General features: G+C 38.5%; 1 protein-coding gene across 2 annotated transcripts in view; it reads left to right on the top strand.

Moving 5' to 3' along the window:
- UBE3D (ubiquitin protein ligase E3D) overlaps positions 1-26135 on the top strand; it is a 186993-nt gene that overhangs the window by 39366 nt on the left and 121492 nt on the right. For both annotated transcript variants that reach the window (XM_012001187.1, XM_012001186.1), the window contains exons 6-8: positions 3455-3524; positions 4947-5055; positions 8361-8524. In XM_012001187.1, the coding sequence (XP_011856577.1) occupies positions 3455-3524; positions 4947-5055; positions 8361-8524 (343 nt within the window). The remainder of the gene's footprint in view (positions 1-3454; positions 3525-4946; positions 5056-8360; positions 8525-26135) is intronic.

The raw sequence follows: 26135 nt of genomic DNA, 5'->3' as shown, positions 1-26135 counted from the left end.
TTTTTTTTGAGATGGAGTCTCGCTCCATCGCCAGGCTGGAGCGCAGTGGCGCGATCTTGACTCACTGCAACCTCTGCCTCCTGGGTTCAAGCGATTCTTCTGCCTTAGCCTTCCAAGTAACTGGGATTACAGACATGCGCCACCATGCCTGGCTAATTTTTGTATTTTTAGTAGAGATGGGTTTCACCATGTTGGCCAGGCTGGTCTTGAACTCCTGACCTCGCGATCTGCCCGCCTCGGCCTCCCAGAGTGCTGGGATTACAGGTGTGAGCCACCGTGCCTGGCCCATAGTGGTTTCTTATGAAAAGAAATTCTACCTGTATTCAGGTAGAAGAAAATGATCCCACATAGAAGGTCTAATTAAGTTCAATAAGACTTGATAAAATAGTGAATATTCAGATAACGCTTAAATGAATATTAACTGTAAAGCAATAGAAATAATACTTGTGGGATTAAAATAATGTAATTAAATTATAGATTAACAACACACGGGATAAAAAGGGTCACTTCTACTTTGGGAGGTGGAGATGAGAGGATCCCTTGAGACCAGCCTAGGCAACATAGTGAAACCTTGTCTCTACAAAAAATTGACCGGGCATAGTGGTGCATCCCTGCAGTAGTCCTAGCTACTCAGGAGGCTGACGCGGAAGGATCACTGAAGCCCAGGAGTTCGAGGTTACAGTGAGCTATGATCACACCACTGCACTCTAGTTGGGCAACAGAGCAAGACCTGTCTTAAGTAAATACATACATACATACATACATACATACATACATACATACATAGTCATTTCATAAAGTTAAAAAGATTTAGTTTGTGTAACAACATGACTTCAAAATAGTAAATATTGACAGATCTTCAGGGAGAAATGGGTAAATCTGTCATGGCTCTCTATATATTAATCTATGAAACTATTTTATTTTTTTGACCTTTTCTGTGTGTAATATTGAGCAATTACATACTTTTTCAAAAAATAACTTTGTCTTATTAAAAGTTGTTTGACAACACTATTTTATTTTATTTTTTAAGAGATGGGATCTTACTCTGTCTCTCAGGCTGGAGGGCAGTAGTTCACTGAAGCCTCAGACTTCTGGGCTCAAACAATCCTCTTGCCTCAGCCTCCCAAGTAACTGGAACTACAGGCACACGCCACTCAGCCTGGCTAATTTTTAAAAGTTTTTTTTTTGTAGAGACAGGTTGTTGCTTTGTTGTCCAGGATGGTCTCAAACTCCTGGGCTTCAAGTGATCCTCCTGGCTTGGCCTTCCAAAGTGCTGGGATTAAGTGTGAGCCACTGTACCTGGCCAACAACACCATTTTTAATGACAGCCTCATTTTTAATTATTTCTGGTTTTAATTTGACCTATTTAAAATTTGAAACATGCATGGAATTATGTTGCCTGAATATCTGTTTAACCCATCCTCAATTTTTAGACACTTGTTTTCAGTATTTTTCTATTGATATTATTATGAGTATCACTATAGATAAGTGTTTTCATATACCAGTGTGTATTTTTTTGAAATAAATTCTTATATGTTTAATTATGGTGTCACAATACATATACAATTTTTTATTTGTTTGTTTGTTTTTAAGACGGAGTCACATTCTGTCACCCAGGCTGGAGTGCAGTGACGCGATCTCAGCTCACTGCAACATCCGCCTCCCGGTTTCAAGCAATTCTCCTGCCTCACCCTCCTAAGTAGCTGGGACTATGGGCGTGGGTCACTGCGCCTAGCTAATTTTTGTATTTTTAGTAGAGACAGCCTACTGTCTCTACTAAAGACATGTTGGCCAGGCTGGTCTCAAACACCTGACCCCAGGTGATCTGCCTGCCTCGGCCTCCCAAAGTGCTGGTATTACAGGCGTGAGGTGTGATTGTATATGTAGGCACCCAGCCCTACATGCACAATTTTAAGGCCTTTGCCAAGTGGCTTTCCAGAAGTCTGTCATTTTCAGTTCTCACAGCAGTGTGTGAATAAGCATATCCATCTATGTGAGTAAGTGTATCCAGCACTACACCTTATCATTTTAAAATATTTTGTTTGATGCAAAAAAAAAAAAAAGTTATTTTGATGTACATTTTCTTCATTGTTAGTGAGATTAAACTTTCTTAGATTTTTTTTAGAACTCCAAGATGGTTGTGTTCACATTTATGTCTATTAAATATCTATTTAAAGTTTTCTGTAAGCAATCAGATAACCAGATTTAGTGAGAATTGTACATCAATAGAGTCATTGAGATTCTGGGTAGATTCTAATGTGAGGTTCACTGCATCTGTGTTTTGGGTGCTATGAGTAAAAACCCCTTTTCAGACAGGAGCACTCAAACATCAAAGGCAAGGTGGGTATAGTTAGCGTAATGGACAGAAAGTCATGGCAACAATTGGAATAATTTGAGTTATTCAGTCATATGGTGTTTGCTAGTTGATCATGGTGTTGTCTAGAAGTGAAATAGATAGCAAGCCTGCTAAAATCTTACTTGATTTGTATAAGCAGAAAGTTCTGTCAAGTGAATAAAAGTTGAGCTTGCATCATAAAACCAGAGAGTCCTGGCCCCTCAATTCTCACACTTGAGCCTTTGTAGACCCAGGAACCCTTGAATGAAGGAAAGGGCAGATGCCCTCAATGAAAAACCCTAGTATGCTACCTAAAATTTATACTGTTAATCTTTCTCCCAGCCTTCCACAAAGGGAACCATGGCCTTTCTCAGGGTAACAGTTCCCCATGTGCACTGGGGAAAAGGAAATAATCACCCCTTTTGGGACTGCTGGACACTGGTTCTAAATGAACACCAATTCTAGAAGACCCAAAACATCACTGTGGCCCTCCAGTTAGAGTAGGGGATGGGGTCAGGTGATCAATAGAGTTTTAGCTCAGGTCCATCTCACAGTGGGTCCAGTGGATCCCTGAATACTTCCTGTGATTATTTCCTGAATTCCAGAGTGCTTAACTCAAATTAACACACTTAGCAGCTGACAGAATCCCCGCGTTAGTTCCCCAACATGTGAGTTGAGGCTATTTTGGTAGAAAAGGCCAAGTGGAAGCCATTAGAACTGCCTTTATCTGGGAAAATAGTACATCAAAACCAAACCAGAAGTCTTTTTCATTGACTTACAGGTTTGTAGCTATTCTGTAGAATTGGGGAAACCCAGTGACTAATTTCTATCTAAGTGCACTATGCCTGTGATGTGACAACTTTTATAATCTTCCATATGTGTGAGCAGAATCTCTGGGCATTATTTTCTAAAAAGACACAGAAGCTTCAGAACTATCTCCTTGTAGTGACCAATGCTTTGTCTTCTGAAACTAAGTAGTTTTGGAAAAAGGTTTACTGAATATTAATTTTACCAGTATGTTTAATATTTAGTTTGGAATATCATAATTTGGAGTCAACAGGCCCACAATAAAATTATTAGTGTATTGGGGAGAGTCTTAATTTTCTTTTTTGTTTCTAGAAACCACCAAGTTTTACATGACAGAGATAATCATTCAGTCATCTGAGAGGAGTTTCCCCATCATACCAAGGTACAAATAACAAATTACATTTATTTGTAATTTCTTTTTTTCCCCTATTCAGACCTTTTTTTTATTTTTAATTTTTTGGTTTTGAATTTATTTTTTATTTTAATAGGTTTTTGGGAACAGATGATGTTTACTTACATGAATAGTGATGATTTCTGAGATTTGGGTGCACCCATCACCCAGTCAGTCAGTGTTCACTGTACTCAATGTGTAGTCTTTTATCTCTTACCTCTCCCCCCGCCTTTTCCCCAAGTCCTCAAAGTCCATTGTATTATTCTTATGCCTTTGCATCCTCATAACTTAGTTCCCACTTATGAAGGAGAACATACGATGTTTGGTTTTCCATTCCTGAGTTATTTCAATTAGAATAATAGTCTCCAATTACGTCCAGGATGCTGTGATTGCCATTATTTCGTTCCTTTTTGTGGCTAAGTAGTATTGCATGGTATATATTTGTAATTCCAAATTTAGGAAAAAGGAAGTACAATTGATGATATGGGAATTCATTTTTATTCATACCTTTCTTTATTTGGAAAAGGAAAGAGAAAGCCTTTTAGATAGTTGAACCAAACCACACATATAAAAGATTTGAGGATTTAAAAAAATGTTTTGCTCCATATAGTGCTGTAGACAAATGTGCTCTTATAAATCTTCTAATTCTGAAAGTTTTCTATGCTTATTTCTATGTGCCAGATATCTAGAATTTTATCACCTAGTCACCAATAAGTTTTTTGAATAGCTTCTGGTTTTAATTTGAATTATTTAAAATTTGAAACATAGGTCAGTTTCAAATGACTCCTGTGTTTTAAAAACATGGTACTGAGCCCCTAAATCTATTAGTGTTTTTATTTCTTTGACTCTTTTTAGTTTGCAAACAAGTTAACCATGATATGCCTTTATTCCTGTTTATTTGTTGATATCCTAAAATTATGGCAATCTGAGTATAGCCTTGAACTTTATCGTTATGTAAATACTTGGATTCTATACCTCAGAGCTGACACTTTAGGGACACTTTCCATCCAAATAGAAGAAAATATAGACAATACTGTCTGATGTTTGGAAGGAAATTTCTTGCCTCCTTTTGTAAGTTAGTTATTCTCTGTTTAATATGCTACAGCACAAATGGAGTATTGACTTGTTCTAACATGGTATTTTTTATTCAGTAGGGGTGAATAGTTACGTTTGGTGTGGAAAGTGTATTGGGGATTGGAGAATAGATTTGAAGAAGAATGGAGCAAAGCTGAATACATTAAACTATATTAAAATCCACATCAGTGTGGATTGTGAGGGAATGAGCAGTACATAGAAAAGTCTGGAATGTGGATGTCTCTGCCTTTTAGGTACCCTGTGGGTATTTTTTGCTTATCTTACCAGTTAGAGTTATTATGAGACACACGTTTTGAATATTGATTTCTGTTCAAACAGGTCTCGGTTTGTCCAGAGCGTGATCACCCAGTGTCTGGTGCAGCTCTCCTCTGCTAGAAGTACTTTTAGATTCAGGATTCAAGGTCAGGACGACAAAGTGTATATCTTGGTAAGAAATTATTTTATCCAGCTTTTATAGCCTAGGAATCCAAGGTCTCAGAATTCTTTAGTTTTTTCATTTTTTTTCCTTAATTCTCAGGTGTGGAAAATAAGTGATTAAAAATGTTAATATCAGGCTGGGCATGGTGACTTATGCCTGTAATCCCAGCCCTTTGGGAAGCCAAGGTAGGGGGATCACTTGAGGTCAGTAGTTCGAGACCAGCCTGGCCAACATGGGGAAACCCCATCTCTACTAAAAATACAGAAATTAGCCTGGTGGATGGCCCATGCCTGTAGTCCCAGCTACTCAGGAAGCTGATGCAGGAGAATCGCTCGAAGTCGGGAGGTAGAGGTTGCAGTGAGCCAAGATGGTGCCACTGCACTTAAGCCTGGGTGACAGAGCAAGACTCCATCTTAAAAAAAAAAAAAAGTTAATATCAGTTTAATTCATAAATCAAACTCCCTTAATTTAATAGCAGATGATCAAGTGCCTCTATGTACTAGTTACTAGGGATACAGTGAAAATTCCTGATTCTTGCTATTTAGAAGCTCATACCACAAAATCAGGGGTTTTTTTTCTTTGTTTTGAGATGGAGTCTCGCTCTGTTCCCCAGGCTGGAGTGCGGTGGCACGATCTTGGCTCACTGCAAGCTCAGCCTCCTGGGTTCATGCCATTCTCCTGCCTCAGCCTCCCAAGTAGCTGGGACTACAGGCACCCGTCACCACGCCCAGTTAATTTTTTTGTAGAGATGGGGTTTCACCGTGTTAGCCAGGATGGTCACGATCTCCTGACCTCGTTATCCACCTGCCTCGGCCTCCCAAAGTGCTGGGATTACAGGCATGAGCCACTGCGCCTGGCCAAAATCAGATTTTTTACTCTCAGTTTGTAATGGCTTTTTTTTGGTCACTATAACACTATTCTGTCTCACCTTTTTTTTTTTTTTTTTCTATTTCGTACTCTTATGTTTAGAATATGTCCTATTGCTCCTGTTTGTTTTTTGTTTTTTTGAGATAAGGTCTTATTCTGTCACACAGGCTGGAGTGCAGTGGCAGGATTATGGCTCACCACAGCCTCGACTTCCCAGGCTAAAGTGATCCTCCCACCTCAGCCTTCTAAATAGCTGAGACTCCAGGCCTACTCCACCATTCCCAAACAATTTTTTAATTTTGGAGATGAGGTCTTGCTATGTTGCCCAGGCTGGTCTTGAACTCCTGGGCTGAGGTAATCCTCCCACTTTGGCCTCCCAAACTGTTGGGATTATAGTGGGATTACAGGCATGAGCCACCATACCTGGACTTCTTTTGTTGTTTTTAGTTGCTCTGATTCTGTGATATTTGAGAAATAGTGGCAATTTTTGAGGAAGAGGCTTTGTGGCTAACAATCATCCCAGCATGTACCACTAGAGCCTAATATTACACTGCCTCTATTAAAAATAGCGTCCTTCAGAAACAAATTTTGAGCATTTATCTGGATAACCAAGAATCATAGCCCAAATATCCTCTCTACTTCTACATCTATTTTATTCAACCAGTAAACATGTATGGAGCACTTCTTATATGAAAGACACTGTTCCAGGTGCTCAAGGTAGAGCCCAAATGCCTTTATGAAACTAAAAAGCTAATATGGAAACATAGTAACAAAAAAGAGGGAAGGGCCTGAGGTTGCTGTTAGGTGTGACTCTGTAGCTGGCCATCCCTTATGAGGACCCTATGTTCTTCTAATTGCAGATAATTTCTATGAAAACCTAAAATATTTTCTGACTGATTTTGATACTAAATATACCTCACAGTTATCTGAAATCAGTTTTACTTTTTATTTTATTCTAAGATTTCAAATTGAAAATCAGGAGTAGGAACTTCTGAAACTTTCTAACATATATTTAGATTTTTCTTTTTTATAAAATATTCTTGAAACACAATCAGGGACCATGAAGAACATAAAATGTTCCTTTTCTTGCCTTGCTATATCATACTATTCAGGGGGCAATCAGTAATAACAGTCTGATATGTGTACTTCATTATTTTTATTCTTTCCATATACGACTATATATATGTACACTCACAGGTGTTTATCTATTTGTTAAAAAAAAAAAAAAAAAACCCAATATCATATGATTAGTGTTTTTCTGCAACCTGCTTGCTTCACAGTATGTATCTTGAGGATTGTTTTTGTTAGTTTAAATGTAGGTCTGGCTCTTTAATGATTGGAATTTTGCTGTATGGCTGATAAGACTGAACTGCAATGAAAATAATCTTTGCCTGTATCTTTTAGTACTTCTTTATAAATGGATCTTTCTAATGTAATATAGTATTAGAATTTGTGTATTTGATTTGAAACTCAGGTAATTATCACCTTGCAAAAGAAGTTGTACTAATTTATCTTTTATAGTAGGCATTCTTGGTGTGCCACTCAGACCCCATACTGGGTTGATGCACCCATTCCCAGCTGCTGACAGTGTTGGCTAATAATGGCTCACAGCTGCCCCCTTCTCCAGAGACTTCCTTTTCAGATGACAGGGGTTGCCTTGCCCAGAAGTTACCTGTCTGCCACAATCCCATCTCCCTGACTTACCCCTTCTTGGTCAGCCCACTGCCAGTGATTTGATCCTGGGGCACAGAAAGCTAGGGACTCTTGTCTCAAAGTAGAACAAACTCTGTAGGTGGGATTCATGCTGTAGAACTCTCCCATGGATCAGGCCAAAACCAGACTCCAGATGATTCTATATCCTTAATTAGCTCTTTCCCATTCCTTATCCCATTTCCTTCACTTTTCTCCTGTGAGTTCTCCCTCAGTGAATCACATGCATCCAAATCCCAAAACACTTTACCAGCAGTGTATTGGAATGCCCACTTCAAACCCCTTTTCTGAACTAGATGTTATCAATCCTTTTATATTTGCCAATCTGATCAATGAAAAATGGTGGCACAAAATTTCACATTTATTAGTTACATTAAGATTCTAATATATGTTTATGTATCTTTTATTTCTTCTGTTAATTCTGTTCATATTCTTTGCCTGTATTTCTCTCAGGCTGTTTTACCTCCTTACTGAAGCTCTGTATATTATAGATAATAACGTTGTTACTTATGCGTATTTTCTCTGAGTCAGTTGTCTTTTTTTTTTTCTAACTTTATGGCAATTGCTCTACCAAGTGTTATATTTTGAAAAGCCTACCTGGCTTTAAAATTATGTACATGATTCTCATATTTATTTTTTCTGGGATTTTCATAGTCTCTTTTTTGTTTTTGAAAAGTCATAAGATATGGATAAGGTGACAATATTCTTATACTTGGACTTTCTCTTCACATCTTTAGCTGTGGCTTTTAAATTCAGACAGTTTGGTGATTGAATCATTGAGAAATTCTAAATATATCAAAAAATTCCCATTGTTGGAAGACACATTGAAAGCAGATTCTAGTTCTGCCTGGAGTGCTATCAAGGTCCTCTACCAGCCATGCATCAAAAGCAGGAATGAAAAGTAAGTTGTACATTTGTTTTCTCATCCACATTATGTTTTATCTTTTGTTGTCATGTTGGTGTTAAGAAATTAATGAATTAAATGCCACTATACCCCTTCCCTGCTTGAAGCTTCTAGGAGCCATACTGCTAAATATTATATGTTTAAAATAGGTTGAATTATTACAGATGATTTATGCTAATATGCAGAAAGCTTGCTTTTACAAAAAATTATCATTTTTTTCTTGTAATCTAAGCTGTCTGTACATATGGCTGCAGTACTAAATCCAACTTCAACAGTGATGAATGTTTACCAATAAGCACTTTCCAGGCATCAGGATACAATAATGAACAAAACACAGCCCCTACCTCTTAGCATTGTTGTTCTAATGGGGGAAGGCAGACCATAAACAAAACAGATTCTTATGTCTCTTACTATGTGTCAGGCACTCATCTAAGAACTCATAGGTCATTTAAGCCTAACAAAAACCTGTGTGGTAGGTACTATTATCATCCCCACTTTAAAGATAAGCACACTAAGATACTGGTAGTAAATTACTCTAGTGAAAAATGAAACAAGGTAAGCTAGTTGGCGAGGGGTAGGATGGGAGTAGGATGTTGTCATTTTATATTGCAAAGTCAGGAAAGATTCCTTAGATAAAGTGATATTTAAGCAGATAACTTGAAGGAAGTGAAGTGCTGAGCCATATCTGATGGAAGATCATTCCCAGAAAAGGAAACAGCAGGTATTCTTATTGTAACAGAATCAAAGTTTGTACTTGTCCTGTACTCTCAGATGGGTTTGATCAAATTTGTCCTAAGGACGGAAGGATCTTAGTCTTTTTCTGGAAAGTAAATAAGACATTGAAAAAATTAATTACGTTTCTTATGCAAGTGGTACCAGTCATAAAAGATCCAAACACTAAGAGACATATGTAAGGTAAAATTATATCCCTCTCCAGAAGTAAAACGTTTGTTGTGTACTCTTCCACTTCTTTTTCCATTCATTTTGCACCTAAACGTGTATTTTTTTACACTTAAGCCCATGTCTTAGAGATTCTTTCCATGTCAGTGCTTGACATTTTATGAAATGGAGGTACCATAAATTACTTAGCCATTTTTCTTTTAATGGATATTTGGTTTTTACTTTTTTGCTGTTATAATTAGTGTTGTAATCTTGTATATTTGTTTTCTGATTATAAGTTTTCTATATTAGAGGAATTTCTAGAGGTACAATTGTTGAGTCAAAGGGTATGGACATTTAAAATTTTGAGAGGTAATATCAAATTATTTTGTAAAAAGGTATCATGAATTTATACTCCCACCTGAAGTTTTTATAAATGTCCATTACCCTGAATTCTCACTGAAATTTCCATTTAGATTTTTGCCTATCTGATGTGATTCTAAAGGAAACAGGTACTTGACACTATCCTTATATTTTATTGAGGCATGTTCAATGGATGCATCTCAGTTTTATGCTTTTGAGACTCTTTTTGAGGGCTTGGATTTTTTTTTTTTCTTTTTTTTTTTGATGCTCTTATACGTAGTCAACTATTAAGCTCTACATTGATTATATTTTCTTTTGATGTGTGTGTGTGTGTGTGTGTGTGTATCTTTATATATTTAGGTTTATATCATCAAATTTATTAAAACCCTTTATATTCATCTTTTCTATTTATTGAAATGTGGACTTTTCTGACAGGTATGTTGAATCTTACATTATGATTATGTAAGTAATTTTCTTCTGTTTTGATTCTAGTTTTCACATTATATATTTTAAAGCTGTATTGTTAGAGAAATAAAAGCATGACAACTAATTGAGTATACTATCAATAGGAGATTTTGCTCTTCTTCAATTTAATGCTAGTTTTTGTTTCATTCTAATTTGCTGTGATGGTTAATAGTAAGTGTCAACTTGATTAGATTGAAGGATGCAAAGTATTGGTCCTAGGTGTGTCTGTGAGGGTGTTGCCAAAGGAGATTAACATTTGAGTCAGTGGGCTGGGGAAAGGCAGACCCACCCTTAATCTGGGTGGGCACCATCTAATCAGCTGCCAGCATGGCTGGAATATAAAGCAGGCAGAAAAACATGAAAAGACTAGACTGGCTTAGCCTCCCAGCCTACATCTTTCTCTAGTGCTAGATGCTTCTTGCCCTTGAACATTGGACTCCAAGTTCTTCAGCTTTGGGATTAGGACTGGCTTCCTTGCTCCTCAGCTTATAGATGGCCTATTGTGGGACCTTGAGATTGTGTGAGTTAATATGATCATATGTGTGTGTGTGTGTGTGTGTATATATCTTCATATATATGAAGGTTTATATATTTATATAGGAAGAGATATATATATGGCTTTTTATATATGAAGAATTAAATATATGTATAAAAAGATTTACAAATATATGTCTATATATTCTATTAGTTCCGTCCCTCTAGAGAGCCCTGACTAATACGGATTTTGATACCAGGAGTGGTTCTAGAGGAACAGAATATTAAGGATAGAGTTCTTTCATTGGTTTTGAGGTTTCTGGAGTTGGCTGCTTAATATGATTACATCCAAAAATGCTAAGGTCTCTACTTCTGATAACATGGAGAACACTGATAGTCCTTGGCATGAACTGTTAACAGAGTTATGCACAGTAAATACATTTGACACTCCTGATTCACTGCTCATGAGAGGCAAGGAGTTTAGTGACTCTCTGCATAATGCCTTTGACTATATTAAGGAACATAATGAAGTTGATTGGTTGCTCCTAAGTTCACTGGACAAAGTGATGAAAGAAAATGATGAACTCAGGGATTCTAACTCCCAGCTTCAGAAACAGATACGGAGCCTCAAATCTGCTAAGATTGCCTTGAGTGAGAATCTTATCTCCTGTAGAGAAAGAGTTGAAATTGTGGAAAATCAGACACAAGTTTATCATGTGAGTGACTGACCTGCAATGAAAAGTGTATGCACAGCCTCACCAGGTATCTACTGTTAAAGTGAGGGGATTAATCGGGAAAAAATGGGACCCTGAAACTTGGAATGGGGATATGTGGGAGGACCCTGATGAAGCTGGGGATACTGAGCTTATAAACTCTAAGGAACCTTTCTTGCCAGAAGACACAGCTTCCCCATCCCCAGTAGTGGCAACTTCCCCTTTCCAACCCATGCTGCCATCAGCATTTCCACCTTTGTCTGAGGAGATAAACCCTTTACTGCCTGAGGCAATAGCGATGGCCTCCCCAGAGGCAGTTTCCAAGCAAGATAATGTTGATTCTCCTCAGGAGGCACCCCCAAAACCTCTGTGTGCTTCTAGACCTATAACTAGACTAGAGTCTCAGTGGACCCCTAGAGGTGAGGTTGAGAGTAAGACCCATGAAGAGGTGTACTACAAGCGAAAAGAACTGCTTGAGTTTTCTAATGTATATAAACAGAAATCTGGAAAACAGGCATGGGAATGGATATTAAGGGTGTGGGATAATGGTGGAAGGAATATAGAGTTGGATTAGACTGAATTTATTGATTTGGGCCCACTAATTAGGGATTCTTCATTTAATATTGCAGCTTGGGGAGTTACAAAAGGTTCTAATAGTTTATTTGCTTGGTTAGCTGAAAGATGGATTAAAAATGGCCCACTATGAGTGAGCTGGAAATGCCTGATCTCTCTTCGTTTAATGTAGAGGAAGGGATGGTGGAGTGAATTAGTCTCTTTAGACCTAGTCATCCCAGCTGGGAGGGTCCAGAAGATATACCCTTGACCAATGCTTTGTGAAATAGATTTGTGAAGGCAGCACCTTCATCTTTGAAGAGCCCTGTAATTGCCCTTCTCTGTATGTCAGATCTAACAGTGGGAACTGCAGTCACTCAACTACAAAATTTAAATACAATTGGAATAATTGGATCCCGAGGTGGCAGGGGCCAAGTGGTGGCACTCAGCTGTCAAAGGCAAGCTGGGCATAGCTACTGTGATGGACAGAAGAGGCAAAGCAGCAATCAGAATAATCTGACTCCTGTCGAACTCTGGCATTGGCTAATTACAATGTTCCTAGAAGTGATAGGAAGCCTACTGCATTCCTACTTAATTTATATAAGCAGAGAACTTCCAGACTAATTTGAATTATAAAAGTAGAGAATCATAGTCCCTCAATCAATTTCCAGACTTGAGCCAGTTCACATACCCAGAACCCCTTGAATGAAAGGGAGACCGGGTCCCCTTGAGGAAGGACCACTCTACACTACTGACAGTTTATGCTGTGAATCTTTCTCCCATCCTTCCCCAAGGAGACCTCCAGCCTTTTACCAGGCTAACTGTTCATTGGGCATAGGGAAATGATCAGACATTTCAGGGACTACTAGACACTGACTCTGAGCTGACGCTGAGTCCAGGGGACCCAAAATGTCATTGTGGTCCTCCAGTTAAAATAGGGGCTTATGGAGGTCAGGTAATTGATGGAGTTTTAGCTCAGGTCTGACTTACAGTGGGTCCATTGTGTCCCTGGACTTATCCTGTGGTCGTCTCCCCAGTGCCAGAATGCATGATTGACATAGACATACTTAACAACTGGTAGAATCCCCACATTGGCTCCCTGACTGTAGATTGAGAGCCATAATGGTGGGAAAGGCCAAATGGAAACCATTAGCGCTGCCTCCACCTAGAAAAACAGTAAATCAAAACCAATATCGCATCCCTGGAGGGACTGCTGAAATTAGTGCCACCATCAAGGACTTGAAAGACGCAGGGGTGGTGATTCCTACCATATCCCTGTCCAACTCTCTTATTTGGCCTGTGCAGAAGACAGATGGCTCTTAGAGAATGAAAATGGATTATCGTAAGTGTAACAAAGTGGTGACTCCGATTGCAATTGCAGTACCAGATGTGGTTTCATTGCTTGAGCAAAGTAACACATCTCCTGGTACTTGGTATGCAGCCACTGATTTGGCAAATGCCTTTTTCTCCACTCCTGTCCGTAAGGCCCACCAGAAGCAATTTGTCTTCAGCGGACAAGGCCAGCAATATGCCTTTATTGTCCTACCTCAGGAGTATATCAACTTTGTGTCATAATCCTATTTGGAGAGACCCTGATCACTTCCCTTCTTCAAGATATAACACTGGTTTTTTATGTTGAGGACAGTATGCTGATTGAATCCAGTGATCAAGAAGTAGCAAACACACTGGACTTATTGGTGAGAGATTTGCGTGCCAGAGGATGGGAAATAAATCCAACTAAAATTCAGGGACCTTCTACCTCAGTAAAATTTCCAGGGGTCCAGTGGTGTGGAGCCTGTTGAGATATTCTTTCTAAGGTGAAGGAAAAGTTGCTGCATTTGGCCCCTCCTACAACCAAGAAAGAGGCACAATGCCTGGTAGGCCTGGTACAATTTTGGAGGCAACATGTCCCTCATTTGGGTGTGTTACTCTGACCCATTTATCGAGTTACCCAAAAGGCTGTCAGTTTTGGGTGGAGTCCAGAACAGGAGAAGGCTCTGCAACAGGTCCAGGCTGCTGTGCAAGCTGCTCTGCCACTTGGGCCATATAACCCAGCAGATCCAATGGTGCTTGAGGTGTCATTGGCAGTTAGGGATGCTGTTGGAGCCTTTGGCAGGCCCCCATAAGGGAGTCTCTGCTGTTAGCAGAGGCATCAGGCATCAGGATTTTGGAGCAAGGCCCTGCATCTTCTGCAGATAACTGTTCTCCTTTTGAGAAACAGATCTTGGCCTGTTACTGGGCTTTGGTGAAAACTGGATATTTGACTATGAATCATCAAGTCACCATGTGACATGAACTGGGTACTTTCTGACCTGTCTAGCCATAAAGTGGTCCTGCACAGCAGCATTCCATCATCAAATGGAAGTGGTATATACATGATTGGGCTCGAGCAGGTCCTGAAGGCACAAGTAAGTTACATGAGGAAGTGGCTCAAATGCCCATGGTCTCCACTCCTGCCACCCTGCTGTCTCTTCCCCAGCCTACACCAGTGGCCTCGTGGGGAGTTCCCTATGATCAGTTGTCAGAGGAAGAGAAGACTAGGGCCTAGTTCACAAACGGTTCTCCATGATATGCGGACACCACCTGAAAGTGGACAGCTACAGCACTATAGCCCCTTTCTGGGACATCCTTGAATGATAGCGGTGAAGGGAACTCTTCCCAGTGGGCAGAACTTGGAGCAGTGAACCTTGGATGGAAGGAGAAATGGCCAGATGTGCAATTATATACTGATTCATTGTAGCCAATGGTTTGACATGGTCAGACATTTGGAAGAAGCATGACTGGAAAATTGTGACAAAGAAATTAGGGGATGAGGTATGTGGATGGACCTCTCTGAGTGATCAAAAACTGTGAAGATAGTTGTATCCCATGTGAGAGCTTACCAACAGGTGACCTCAGCAGAGGAAGATTTTAATAATCAAGTGGATAGGATGACTCATTCTTAGCCTCTTTCCCTAGCCACCCTGTCATTGCCCAATGGGTCCATGAATAAAGTGCCCATGGTGGCAGGGATAGATGTTATGCATGGGCTCAGCAACATGAACTTCCACTCACCAAGGCTGACCTGGCTATGGCCACTGCTGAGTGCCCAATTTGCCAGCAGCAGAGACCAACACTGAGCCCTTGATATGGCGCCATTTTTGGGGGTGATCAGCCAGCTATTTGGTGGCATATTGATTATATTGGACCTCTTCCATCATGGAAGGGGCAGAGGTTTGTCCTCAGTGGAATACACACTTTGGATATGGATTTGCCTATCCTACACACAATGCTTCTGCAAGACTCCCATCCGAAGACTCACAGAATGCCTTATCCACCATCATGGTATTCCACACAGCACTGCCTCTGACCAAGGCACTCACTTTATGGCTAAAGAAGTGCAGCAGTGGGCTCATGCTCATTAGACTCACTGATCTTACTGTGTTCCCCATCATCCTGAAGCAGCTGGATAGAACAGTGGAATGGCCTTTTGAAGTCACAATTACAACAGCAAGTAGGTGACAATACTTTGCAGGGCTGGGGCAAAGTTCTCCAGAATGCTGTGTATGCTCTGAATCAGCATCCAGCATATGGCAGTGTTTCTCCCATAGCCAGGATTCATGGGTCCAGGAATCGAGGGGTGGAAGTGGAAGTGGCACCCATAGTGATCCACTAGCAAAATGTTTGCTTCCTCTTCCTGCAACATTACTTTCTGCTGGCCTAGAGGTCTTAGTTCCAGCAGGAGCAACGCTGCCACCAGGAGACAAAACAACAATTCCATTAAACTGGAAGTTAAGATTGCCACCTGGACACTTTGGGCTCCTCCTACCTTTAAGTCAACAGGCTAACAAGGAAGTAACAGTGTTGCCTGCGGTGAGTGACCTGGACTATCAAGATGAAATCAGTCTACTGCTCCACAATGGAAGTAAGGAAGAGTATGCATGAAATACAGGAGATCCATTAGGGCATCTCTTAGTATTACCATGCCCTGCAATTAAGGTCAATGGGAAACTACAACAGCTCAATCCAGGCAGAACTACAAATGACCCAGACCCTTCAGGAATGAAGGTTTGGTTCACTCTACCAGGAAAAAAAACACAACCTGCTGAGGTGCTTGCTGAAGGCAAAGGGAATACAGGATGGGTAGTAGAAGAAGGTAGTCATCAATACCAGCTATGACCAGATGACCAGTTGCAGAAACAAGGAATGTAAGTGTCATGAGTATTTCCTTCTCCTTTTGTTAAAAACACATTTGTGCACTTGTACTAAGAAAATATCTTCATCATACTTCCTTTTTCCTTTATCATGTGACATAAAGTTTATTGACTTCATATGAGCTTTTAAGTATTGTTAACTTTATGGAATAGAGGGTTGGGGATTGGTGCATTTCCGGTTGTATGAAGGATAGTTGTATTACGTTAGGCATAATTATGACCTTCTTATTGTTTTTATTTGAAGATTATGTATGATCTCAGGAGATGTATATGGGTACAAGTTAACAAGGGATCAACTTGTGATGATTAATACTAAGTATAAACTTGACTGGATGCAAAGTATTGATCCTGGGTGTGTCTGTGAGGGTGTCACCAAAGGAGATTAACATTTGAGTCAGTGGGCTGGGGAAAGGCAGACCCACCCTTAATCTGGGTGGGCACCGTCTGATCAGCTGCCAGCATGGCTGGAATATAAAGCAGGCAGAAAAAACATGAAAAGACTAGACTGGCTTTGCCTCCCAGCCTACGTCTTTCTCCTATGCTGGATGCTTCTTGCCCTTGAACATTGGACTCCAAGTTCTTCAGCTTTGGGATTTGGACTAGTTTCCTTGCTCCTCAGCTTACAGATGGCTTGTTGTGGCACCTTTTGATCATGTGAGTTAATACTCCTCAATAAACTCCCCTTTATATGTATTTATCTGTCTTATTAGTTCCATCCCTCTAGAGAACCTTACTAATACATTTGCCTGATGTTAATACTACTATATTTACTTTATAGAAAATTGTTGATTTGTTCTTTTTGTGTTTATTTTCACCTGTCTTGTGTCATTTAATCAAGTGTATATTGCATTAAGATATACCTTATGAACTGCGTATAGCTGGATAGTTTAAAACTCCAGTAGCAGAGTCCTTCTATTTTAATGGTGAATTTAATTATTCACATTTATTGTGATTTTGATGAATTTGGACATAGTTTGCTCTTTTAGATTGGTTGCCCTCTCTGTGTCATTTCTTTCCTCCAATGATTTGGAAGCAAAAAAGAACTTTTTTGTTTACTTCAAAATGATTATTCGTGATTAACCTTAAAATTTTAATACACATTTAAATTTACTCTTTTTTTTTAACTGTCAATATTTAGATTTAATTAGTATCCATACTCTTCACTGGAACAAGGAAAGACTTGGAGATTCATGTTTGTCTTTTTGCTCCCTCCCTAACCTCCTCCCTTTCCTATGTTGAATCCTTTGTGATTCTGATGATATGATGGTTGTATTTCTTCTTAAAGAAATATTAAGCTGAAGCCCTCCTCCATTTGTCTACTGTCATGCATCATGACCGTGAAAGTTTTGTATCTTTATTATAAATACTTCCTTAAAAAGGTATGGTATTATTTGATATGTTCTCTTTTTGTGATTTTTTTTACTCAGTATTCTTTGTTTGATTTTTTTAATGTGATGAAGTATACTCTTTAATACTTCTTTTAACCTTGGACTGTAGTCAATCTGTGAGTATCTGAAAATTTATTATACCTATTCTGTCTCTCCAAAAACCTGTAGGATTTTCTTTTTATCCTTGGCTTTCTAAGATTTTATACAGATATGTTTAAATGTGAGCATTCACTCAAAATTTTCTCTTATGTCATAATCTCTTTTTACAGATACAATCTCTGTGATAATAATATTTTTGCTTAAAGTCTTGTTGTTTCTCTATTAATGTTTTCCTTGGGTGTTGGCTCTTCTGTTTTTGAAAACAAAGATTGAGTTTGGTACCTGTCTTTCATGGTGGTGCATTTCCCAAATGTTTGATTATTTCACTAGAATTCCTGCCCTGAAATGTAAACTCCGCGTGAACCAGGACCATCTCTGTCTTGCTCAGCTAGATGAGTACTTATAAAAGTGCTCAAAGCATTCAATTAATGTTTGTGCAATGGTGCATGGTTTTCTGCTTATCTTTGTAATATTTGGTAATCATTATTTACCTATTGGTAACTGTAGGTTCTTGTTACCATAGCCTGCCTGTATGGATTAGTGAAAGATAACTCACAGGATATACTAGCATGCATGTACCAGTTTGTCTTTTGACAACTTTCAAGTATTAAGAAAAAGGAAGTGGTTTATTTTGCTGATTGTTATATTCATTATAGGTAGAATCTTTACCTTTCCTTTCTTGAAGAGTATTATAAGAATCTGATGCACCTGCCTTATTACTTCACTCATTCTTAACAAATTCCTCTGACACTGGAAATATTGTGACTATAGTCTTATGTGTTCTCTTGTATTCAATTAGTAGATTTTTTAAAACTCCAAGTGTCTTAGGGACAAGTTGACAGCTAATAAATTAATTTGGTCACTTTAGTTTGCCTGTTGCTTATAACTACTTTTGTTGTATTTTTCCTCCTGCTATTGTTTGACGCTCTGTCCCCAAGGTATGAAGAGAAGTAGGTAAACATGCTGTGAGTTATTTACTTTGTCATTTAAGGACATTAGTGTCTTTTTGGGTGTGACTGAACAAGCTGTAGACTTCCTGGCATATTTTTGGCACAGGGGGTGGTGTATTAACTATTTTAGTCCAATTGGCTAGAACTTTTTTCTAGTGGAAGTGTGGATTGCCAGATGGTAGTCTAAAAGAGGAAAATAGCAAATATAACTATGGTTTTATTTCCTTGAGCATACACAAAAAAGTGGCATGTAGTATTTTTAGAGTGTTCCTTCTTTCTAGCAATAGACACACATCTCTGTCAACACTCAACACTTTGAAGTGTATTGTTTTTCATCCTCCCCTCCTGCCCACTCCAGCTAGAGTTTCACATCTTGGTGAGCGCCAGTGGTTTTTTTTTTTTTTTTTTTTTTTTACTGCTCCACATTTTGTATTGGGGAAATAATTTATTTCATATATCACATTTTTTAGTTTACTTATCAGCATTTAGATGCTAAATATTAACTTTTTGGCTTTAGATTCTGTATTAACTTCTGTAATTTAAGTCTGCCAATTCATCAGTCCACCTGTGGCCTTATATGCTCTAGACTGGGAGTAATTTAGCCTCGCAGGAGACATTTGGCAATGTCTGGAGACATTTTTAGTTGTCACAACTTGGGGAACTACTGGCGTCTAGTAAATAGGGATGCTCTTAAGCATCCTTCAGTGCAAAGGAGAACTCCCACAACAAGGAATTTTTCAACCCCAAATGCCAATAGTGCCAAATTTGGGAAACCCTAATCAAGACATCTGAAATCAAACTTTGTCTGCCTTTTTCCCTCTGTGTGTTATATAGCCCACAATTTTCTTGAAATTGTGTTTAGGCCAGCAAATAAGAAAATCTTACTATCACATGAGCCAAAATGTCTTTTTCCTTATATTTTTTACTCTTTTTGAGACAAGGTCTCACTCTGTCACCCAGACTGGAGTGTAGTGGGTCAGTCTCAGCTCACTGTAGCCTCAACCTTCTGGGCTCAAGTGATCCTCCCACCTCAGCCTCCCAGGTAGCTGGGATTACAGGTACATGTCACCACACCTAGCTACTTTTTTTATATTTATATTTTGTAGAGGTGGGATTTTGCCATGTTGCACAGACTTATCTCGAGCTGCTGGGCTGAAGTGATTCACCCACCTCAACCTCCCAAAATTTTGGGATTACAGACATAAGCCACCGTACCCAGTGGGCCAAAATTTCTATTAAATATAATCCACTTTAACTTTGTTAGGTTAAACAGAATAAGTGACAAAAAATATAAATGTTTATGTCACACCTCTCTTTTTTCTGTAAGGGAAATATGAAGAATAGATTTGTTTTTATTAAATATTGGTGAAGAATTTCATAGTTATCAAGCTCCTTGTTTTTGTATTTTTAGGAGAAAAAGACTTAGGAGAATGCAATTAGTAGTGAGTAAAGAAGTGTTTTTTATTTAAGCTAAAATTGAATTCTCTTCACTTTATAAGTTACATGAGCCCTAGTATTGGTATTGGTAGTGGTTCTTCCCACCTTTTTCAAAGGATAAAATATCTAATTTAGGAATGTGGAAATTTGAGCTGAGAAGAACAATTTTACATTTGACTATTATTAATAACATTTTCTTACAAAATATATTGAGGAAAAAATGATGATGAAATGTTATTTTCAGCTTTAGTAAAATATAGAGACTAAATTATAAACTAGTTTGGTTTCTTTATTTTGCTACATATTGCTAAATATTATCTCTAAAATAGATGTGTTGTTTTAGCTTAAGATAGTTTTAAAAATATGTTATTTTTTCCAATGAAGTAAAAACAAATGTAACCACACCCATATATATTTTGTAGTCCTAGAATAGTATTAGTAGTTGTCTTTACTTGTAAAGTGGTATTTCCTTATCTTTTTTTCTTTATTTCAGCAGGAAAATTGAAACTCTAATTTTAAAAATTGTATTTAAAAACACATAACACAAAATTTGCCATTTTAACCATTTTTAAGTGTATATTTCAGTAGCGTTAAGTATATTCTGTTGTTGTGAAACAGATCTCCAGAACAATTTTATCTTGCAAATCTGAAACTCCATACTCATTAAACCACAACCCTCTTTCCCACTCACCCCAGCCTCTGTTAACCACCATTCTACTTTCTACTTATATGAATTTGACTATATTATAGTTGACTAGAGCTGCCATAGCAAAATACTACAGACTAGATGCCTTAAACAACAGACATTTATTTATTTTTTCTGGAGGCTAAAAGTCTAATTTTAGAGGGTAAAATTCCAAGATCAAGGGTTGGTTTCTCCTGAGGGCTCTCTTCCTGGCTTGTAAATGACTGTTTTCTCTCTGTGTCCTCGCATGGCCTTTCCTCCTGTGCATGTCAAAGAAAGAGAGAGATCTCCTGTGTCTCTTCCTCTTCTGGTAAGGACAGCAGCCCTATCAGATTAGGGACCCATCTTTATGACCTCATTTAATCTTAATGACCTCCTATCTCCAAATACAGGGACATTGGGGTCCTATCTCCAAATATAGGAACATTGGGGTTAGGGCTTGAACTTACTAATTTGAAGGGACACAATTCAGTCCATAACATTGGCTACTTTTGTTTGTTTGTTTGTTTGTTTTTTGAAACAGAGTCTCACTCTGTCACTCAGGCTGGAGTGCAGTGGTGCTATCTCTGCTCACTGCAACCTCTGCCTCCCAAGTTCAAGTGATTCTCCTGCCTCAGCCTCCCAAGTAGCTGGGATTACAGGCGTGAGCCACCATGCCTGGCTAATTTTTGTATTTTTAGTAAAGTTGGGGTTTCACCATGTTGGCCAGGCTGGTCTCGAACTCCTGGTCTCAAGTGATACACCCACCTCAGCCTCCCAATGTACTGGGATTATAGGTGTGAGCCACCGTGCCCAGTCAACATTGACTACTTTTTGATATCTCTTGTAAGTAGAATCATAGTGTTTGTCTTCCTGTGACTAGTTTATTTCATTTAGCATGATGTCCTCAAGTTTCATTCACATGGTAGTATGTGACAGGATTTCCGTCCTTTTAAAGACCGAGTATCTTTCCATGGTATGTATATACTACATTTTGTTTATCTTTTCATCTGTCAGTGGACATTTGGGTTGCTTCTACCTCTTGGCTATTTTACATAGTGCTGCTATGAACATTGGCGTGCAAATGTCTTTTTGAGGCCCTGTTTGCAATTTTTTTTTCTTTTAATTAAAAAAAAAAAAAAAATAGAGACAGCATCTTACTATGTTGCCCAGGCTGGTCTTAAACCCCTGGTCTCAAGCGATCCTCAAGCCTTAGCCTTCCAAAGTGCTGAGGTTTCGTGTGTGAGTCACCGTGCTCAGTCTCAATTCTTTTGGATATATATCTGGAAGTGGGTTTGCTGGATTATATGATAGTTCTATTTTTAATTATTTAAGGAACCTTCACACTGTCTTTTATAGCAGTTGCAGCATTTTATAATCCTATCAAAAGTGCCGAAACAGTCCAGTTTCTCCACATCCTTGCTAGCGCTTGTTATTCTCTTTTTTTAAGAGTAGCCATCGTAATGGATGCAAGGTGATATCATTGTGGTTTAATTCGCATATTTCTGATGATTAGTGATATTGAGCATCCTTTCATGTTTGTTGGTTATTTGCATATCACCTTTGGAGAAATCTCTGTTTAAGTCCTTTGCCCTTTTTAATCAAGTCCTTTTAATTTGTTATTGAGTTGTAGGAATGCTTTATATTCTGGATAATAATCCCTTATGAGATGCATGATTTGCAAATATGTTCTCTCATTCTGGAGGTTGCCTTTTCACTTTGTTCATTGTGTCTTTTGATGCACAAAGGTTTTTTAGTGTGAGATAGTCCCATTTCTCTATTTTTGCTTTTGTTGCCTGTGCTTTTAGTGTCATTTCCAAGATATCATTGCCAAACTCTCCTTAATTCTGATACTCTGCACCTGATGTGGCAGAGACTGTCATTGCCTGAAATAACTTTGGAAATAAAATTAGGTGGTTTTGAGAAGATTTAGAGGAAATTGTCTTTTTGGTTGGTTAAAAACAAAAAAACACAAAGGTTAATTATGCTGATTTTATATCCAGCAGAGTATCTAAGACTATTATTTAATAGTTGTGTAACCTGCTAAAACACTTTATGTTATCTTATTTGAATAGTGTGTGAATATGATGTTAGAATAAATGAATGAAGGAATTGACAAGTGTCACCAAATGCTAAAGAACGTGTTATTAAACAATCTCAAGTAAGTGTTTATTCCACTTCCCACTTAGGAGTCACAAGGTGACATTGTCAGTGCATCCCAGTTGGGTACATTGACTTTGCAGCGTAGGATGTACTTAAACTTCAGAAATGAATGTTCAAGTCTTACGTTTTACAATCAAGAAATCTGAGGACCAAAAAGAGAAATAACTTCAGTTAGTCAGTATGTTACTGATAAAACCAGAATTAGAGTTGGGTTGTCCTGATTTCAAATTCAGTACTTTTCATTGTATCATGTAGTCTCTCACCAGAAAATATTAGGAGATCCGAAAAGGCCACTATGAATGTGTATTTTTCCTCAAGAGAAATTCTCCTGGTAGTTTAGAATGTGTCAAACTTTTGATAACTCCCCAAAATATACTGCTTACTATACTATATTCAGTGAAATTTATGCCTCTTAATCTGTAACATCAGTAGCAGAAACTTCTGATTTACAGTATGTTCATATCTGATGTTATAGATCAGAATTTGTGGGTACAAATGTGATTTTCTTTAGAAGTTCAATGCCTTAGCTCCTTAGAACAAGAATCTATTGAATGGAAATTACTCTGAAGATACAGAGAAGTAGTTAGGTGCTTATGGAAAAATATAAATGTATCATTTGAAATCACTTTTCACATATTTGTCTGTTAGTATTATCACCAAAATGTATACATCTAGGGACCATTCATTATTAAGCAAATTAAGTACGTACTTCTTTCATTTGTAAATGGCAAATATCTTTTTTAGACTTTTAAGTATAGTCATGAACTTCACAGTGACATTGCAATGACAGACTGCATATATGGCAGTGGTCCCGTAAGATTATAATACTCTATCTTTCCTGTACCTTTTCTGTGTTTAGATATGTTTAGATACATAAAGATTTACCATTGTGTTACTGTTGCCTACAGTACTCAGTGCAGTAATGTGCGCTATGGGTCTGTAGCCTAGGAATAATAGACTACATCACTTAGGTTTGTCTGAGTAACTCCATGATGTTCACACAAAGACGAAGCTGCCTAATAACGCATTTCTCAGGATGTATCCATGTTGTTAAGCGACACATGACTGTACAATGGCCTAAACTAAAACTTGTTTTATTTGAAATTCCTATACTATCCATGAATCCAGTAGTAATAATAAAAGAAGAAACAGAAAATAAGGCATATAATAAAAGTGAGCTTTTTTTTTTTACTAGAAATTCCAGGTGTCCTATGAAAAGCAGTTATTCTCTTCAGATCGCTTCCTTGAGGAGAATCTGGTTTCCTTCTTCTGATGAAAAAATATGAGACAAATCTGATCATGACCTGTGAGAATAAAAAGGGCTTGGGGACTGCGATTGGGTAGAGGATGGAAGGGGAATCTGTATATAAAATTGTTTCTTCTCTGTTCTATGTTTTCTAATTGTATGTGAGATAGTTTTATGAGTCAGACCTGAAGTAGTTGTCTTAACCTTTCATATGAGAAAGGTCTACGTTTTCCTTTTTTCTCTTTTTTATTACCTCGTGTTGTACTTGGTACTGTATTAATAAGTGATTTTGAAGCAGGAGAACAAAGATTTTGCCAAAAAGGAATTTATGGTCAGGTTAAGGCAACATGGTAAATACACCCCCAAAATGTATTCAAAAGACCAAAATCTATATAAATGCTAATGTCTTAGTCTGTTGTGCTGCTATAACAAAATACCTGAGACTAGGTAATTTATAAACAACAGAAATGTATTTATCCGGATTCTGGAGGCTGGGAAGTCTAAGATAAAAGTGCCAGCAGTTCTGATGTCTGGTGAGGGCCCCATGTCTGCTTCCAAGGTGGTGCCTTGTTACTATATCCTTACAGGATGAAAGGGATGGAAGGACAAAAGGGCCCAGCTAGCCCCCACCAGCCTTTTTTTTTTTTTTTGAGATGGAGTCTCACTCTGTCGTCCAGGCTGGAGTGCAATGGCACAATCTTGGCTCACCGCAACCTCTGCCTCCCGTGTTCAAGTAATTCTCCTGCCTCAACCTCCCAAGTAGCTGGAATTACAGGCGCCTGCCACCACGCCCAGCTAATTTTTGTATTTTTAGTAGAGATGAGGTTTCATCAGGTTGGCCAGGTTGGTCTTGAACTGCTGACTTCAGGTGATCCACCCGCCTCAGCCTCCCAAAGTGCTGGGCTTACAGGGGTGAGCTATCATGCCTGGCCCACCGGCTCTTTTAAAAGGTGCTAATCTCATCCATGAGGGCAGAGCCATCGTGGTCTAATCGCCTCTCAAAAGCCCTACCTCTAAATACTGTTGCATTGGGAATTAAGTTTCAAAATGACTTTTGGAGCGGACACAAACATTCAAACCAAAGCATCTATGGAACAGGTTTTCATGGAGAACAGTATTCATTCACTGAATTAAAGAAAATAGAACAAAAGGTAGGAAGTACTGTCCCCTACTCCACCCCTATTCCAGGAAAAACTGAAAAGAGCTGGGCAGCAAAAATATCCACATGTTCAAATAGTGGATTCTAGCTAATGAAAGAGTATGTGGCTCCCAGAGGGCTTGGGAAGGTGGGGTGGGGGTCAGACACCTACTGTAGAGATGCTCACATTTATTTCTTTCAAATATTAGTTTCTACTCAACAGGGTGTTTTGGAAGAAAGGGTTCCACAGCTGAAAAAAAAAATTTAAGAATCACTGTGATATGAGGTGATATTTAAGAATCTGTGATATGCATTTCACCAGACTATGCTTGAATCCACTGGATTATGGCAAAGTTATGACTTGGAAAGCAACTACACTGAAGTTCTAATTGTTAGAATGGTCTTCCTTTTATTTGAGATAAATCTGCTTCCTAGACACTCTTCCAGAGCTGCTATTTTTTGAACATGATAGCTCTTCAGAGATTCAGGTAACCTGCTACTCTCTCCAGGCCAAACATTCTGAGATGGGGTGGCTTCAAGCTTCCCTTTCCTTATACAATCTCTTTTTCCTTGTGGTATTTCCCCTTTCCTATTACCATCTTGATTGCCTGTAAGAAGATGTTGCCCAGCATCCTGTCAATTGTGTGCAGTAAGAGGTGAACTGGAGAGAAGCTAAAGCTAAGGCTGCATCCTACAAGGCTGCTGTAGGAAATTTGTATATAAAGGGATAAGGCATTTGCAGTGAAGCTAGAGAAAAGAAGCTGAATTGTAAGAATTCATAGAATTTGGACAATTAATAGAAAAGTTTTCAACTTCAGGAATTAGAGAAGGTCATTGATTCATTCAGCAAATACTTATTAAATGTATAGTCTTGTGCTACATAT

The sequence above is a fragment of the Mandrillus leucophaeus genome, unplaced genomic scaffold (genome assembly GCF_000951045.1).
Source record: "Mandrillus leucophaeus isolate KB7577 unplaced genomic scaffold, Mleu.le_1.0 Scaffold652, whole genome shotgun sequence".
Lineage (NCBI taxonomy): Eukaryota > Metazoa > Chordata > Mammalia > Primates > Cercopithecidae > Mandrillus > Mandrillus leucophaeus.
Note: the sequence above shows the minus strand (reverse complement) of the source record. Positions and strands in the feature narration are given on the sequence as shown.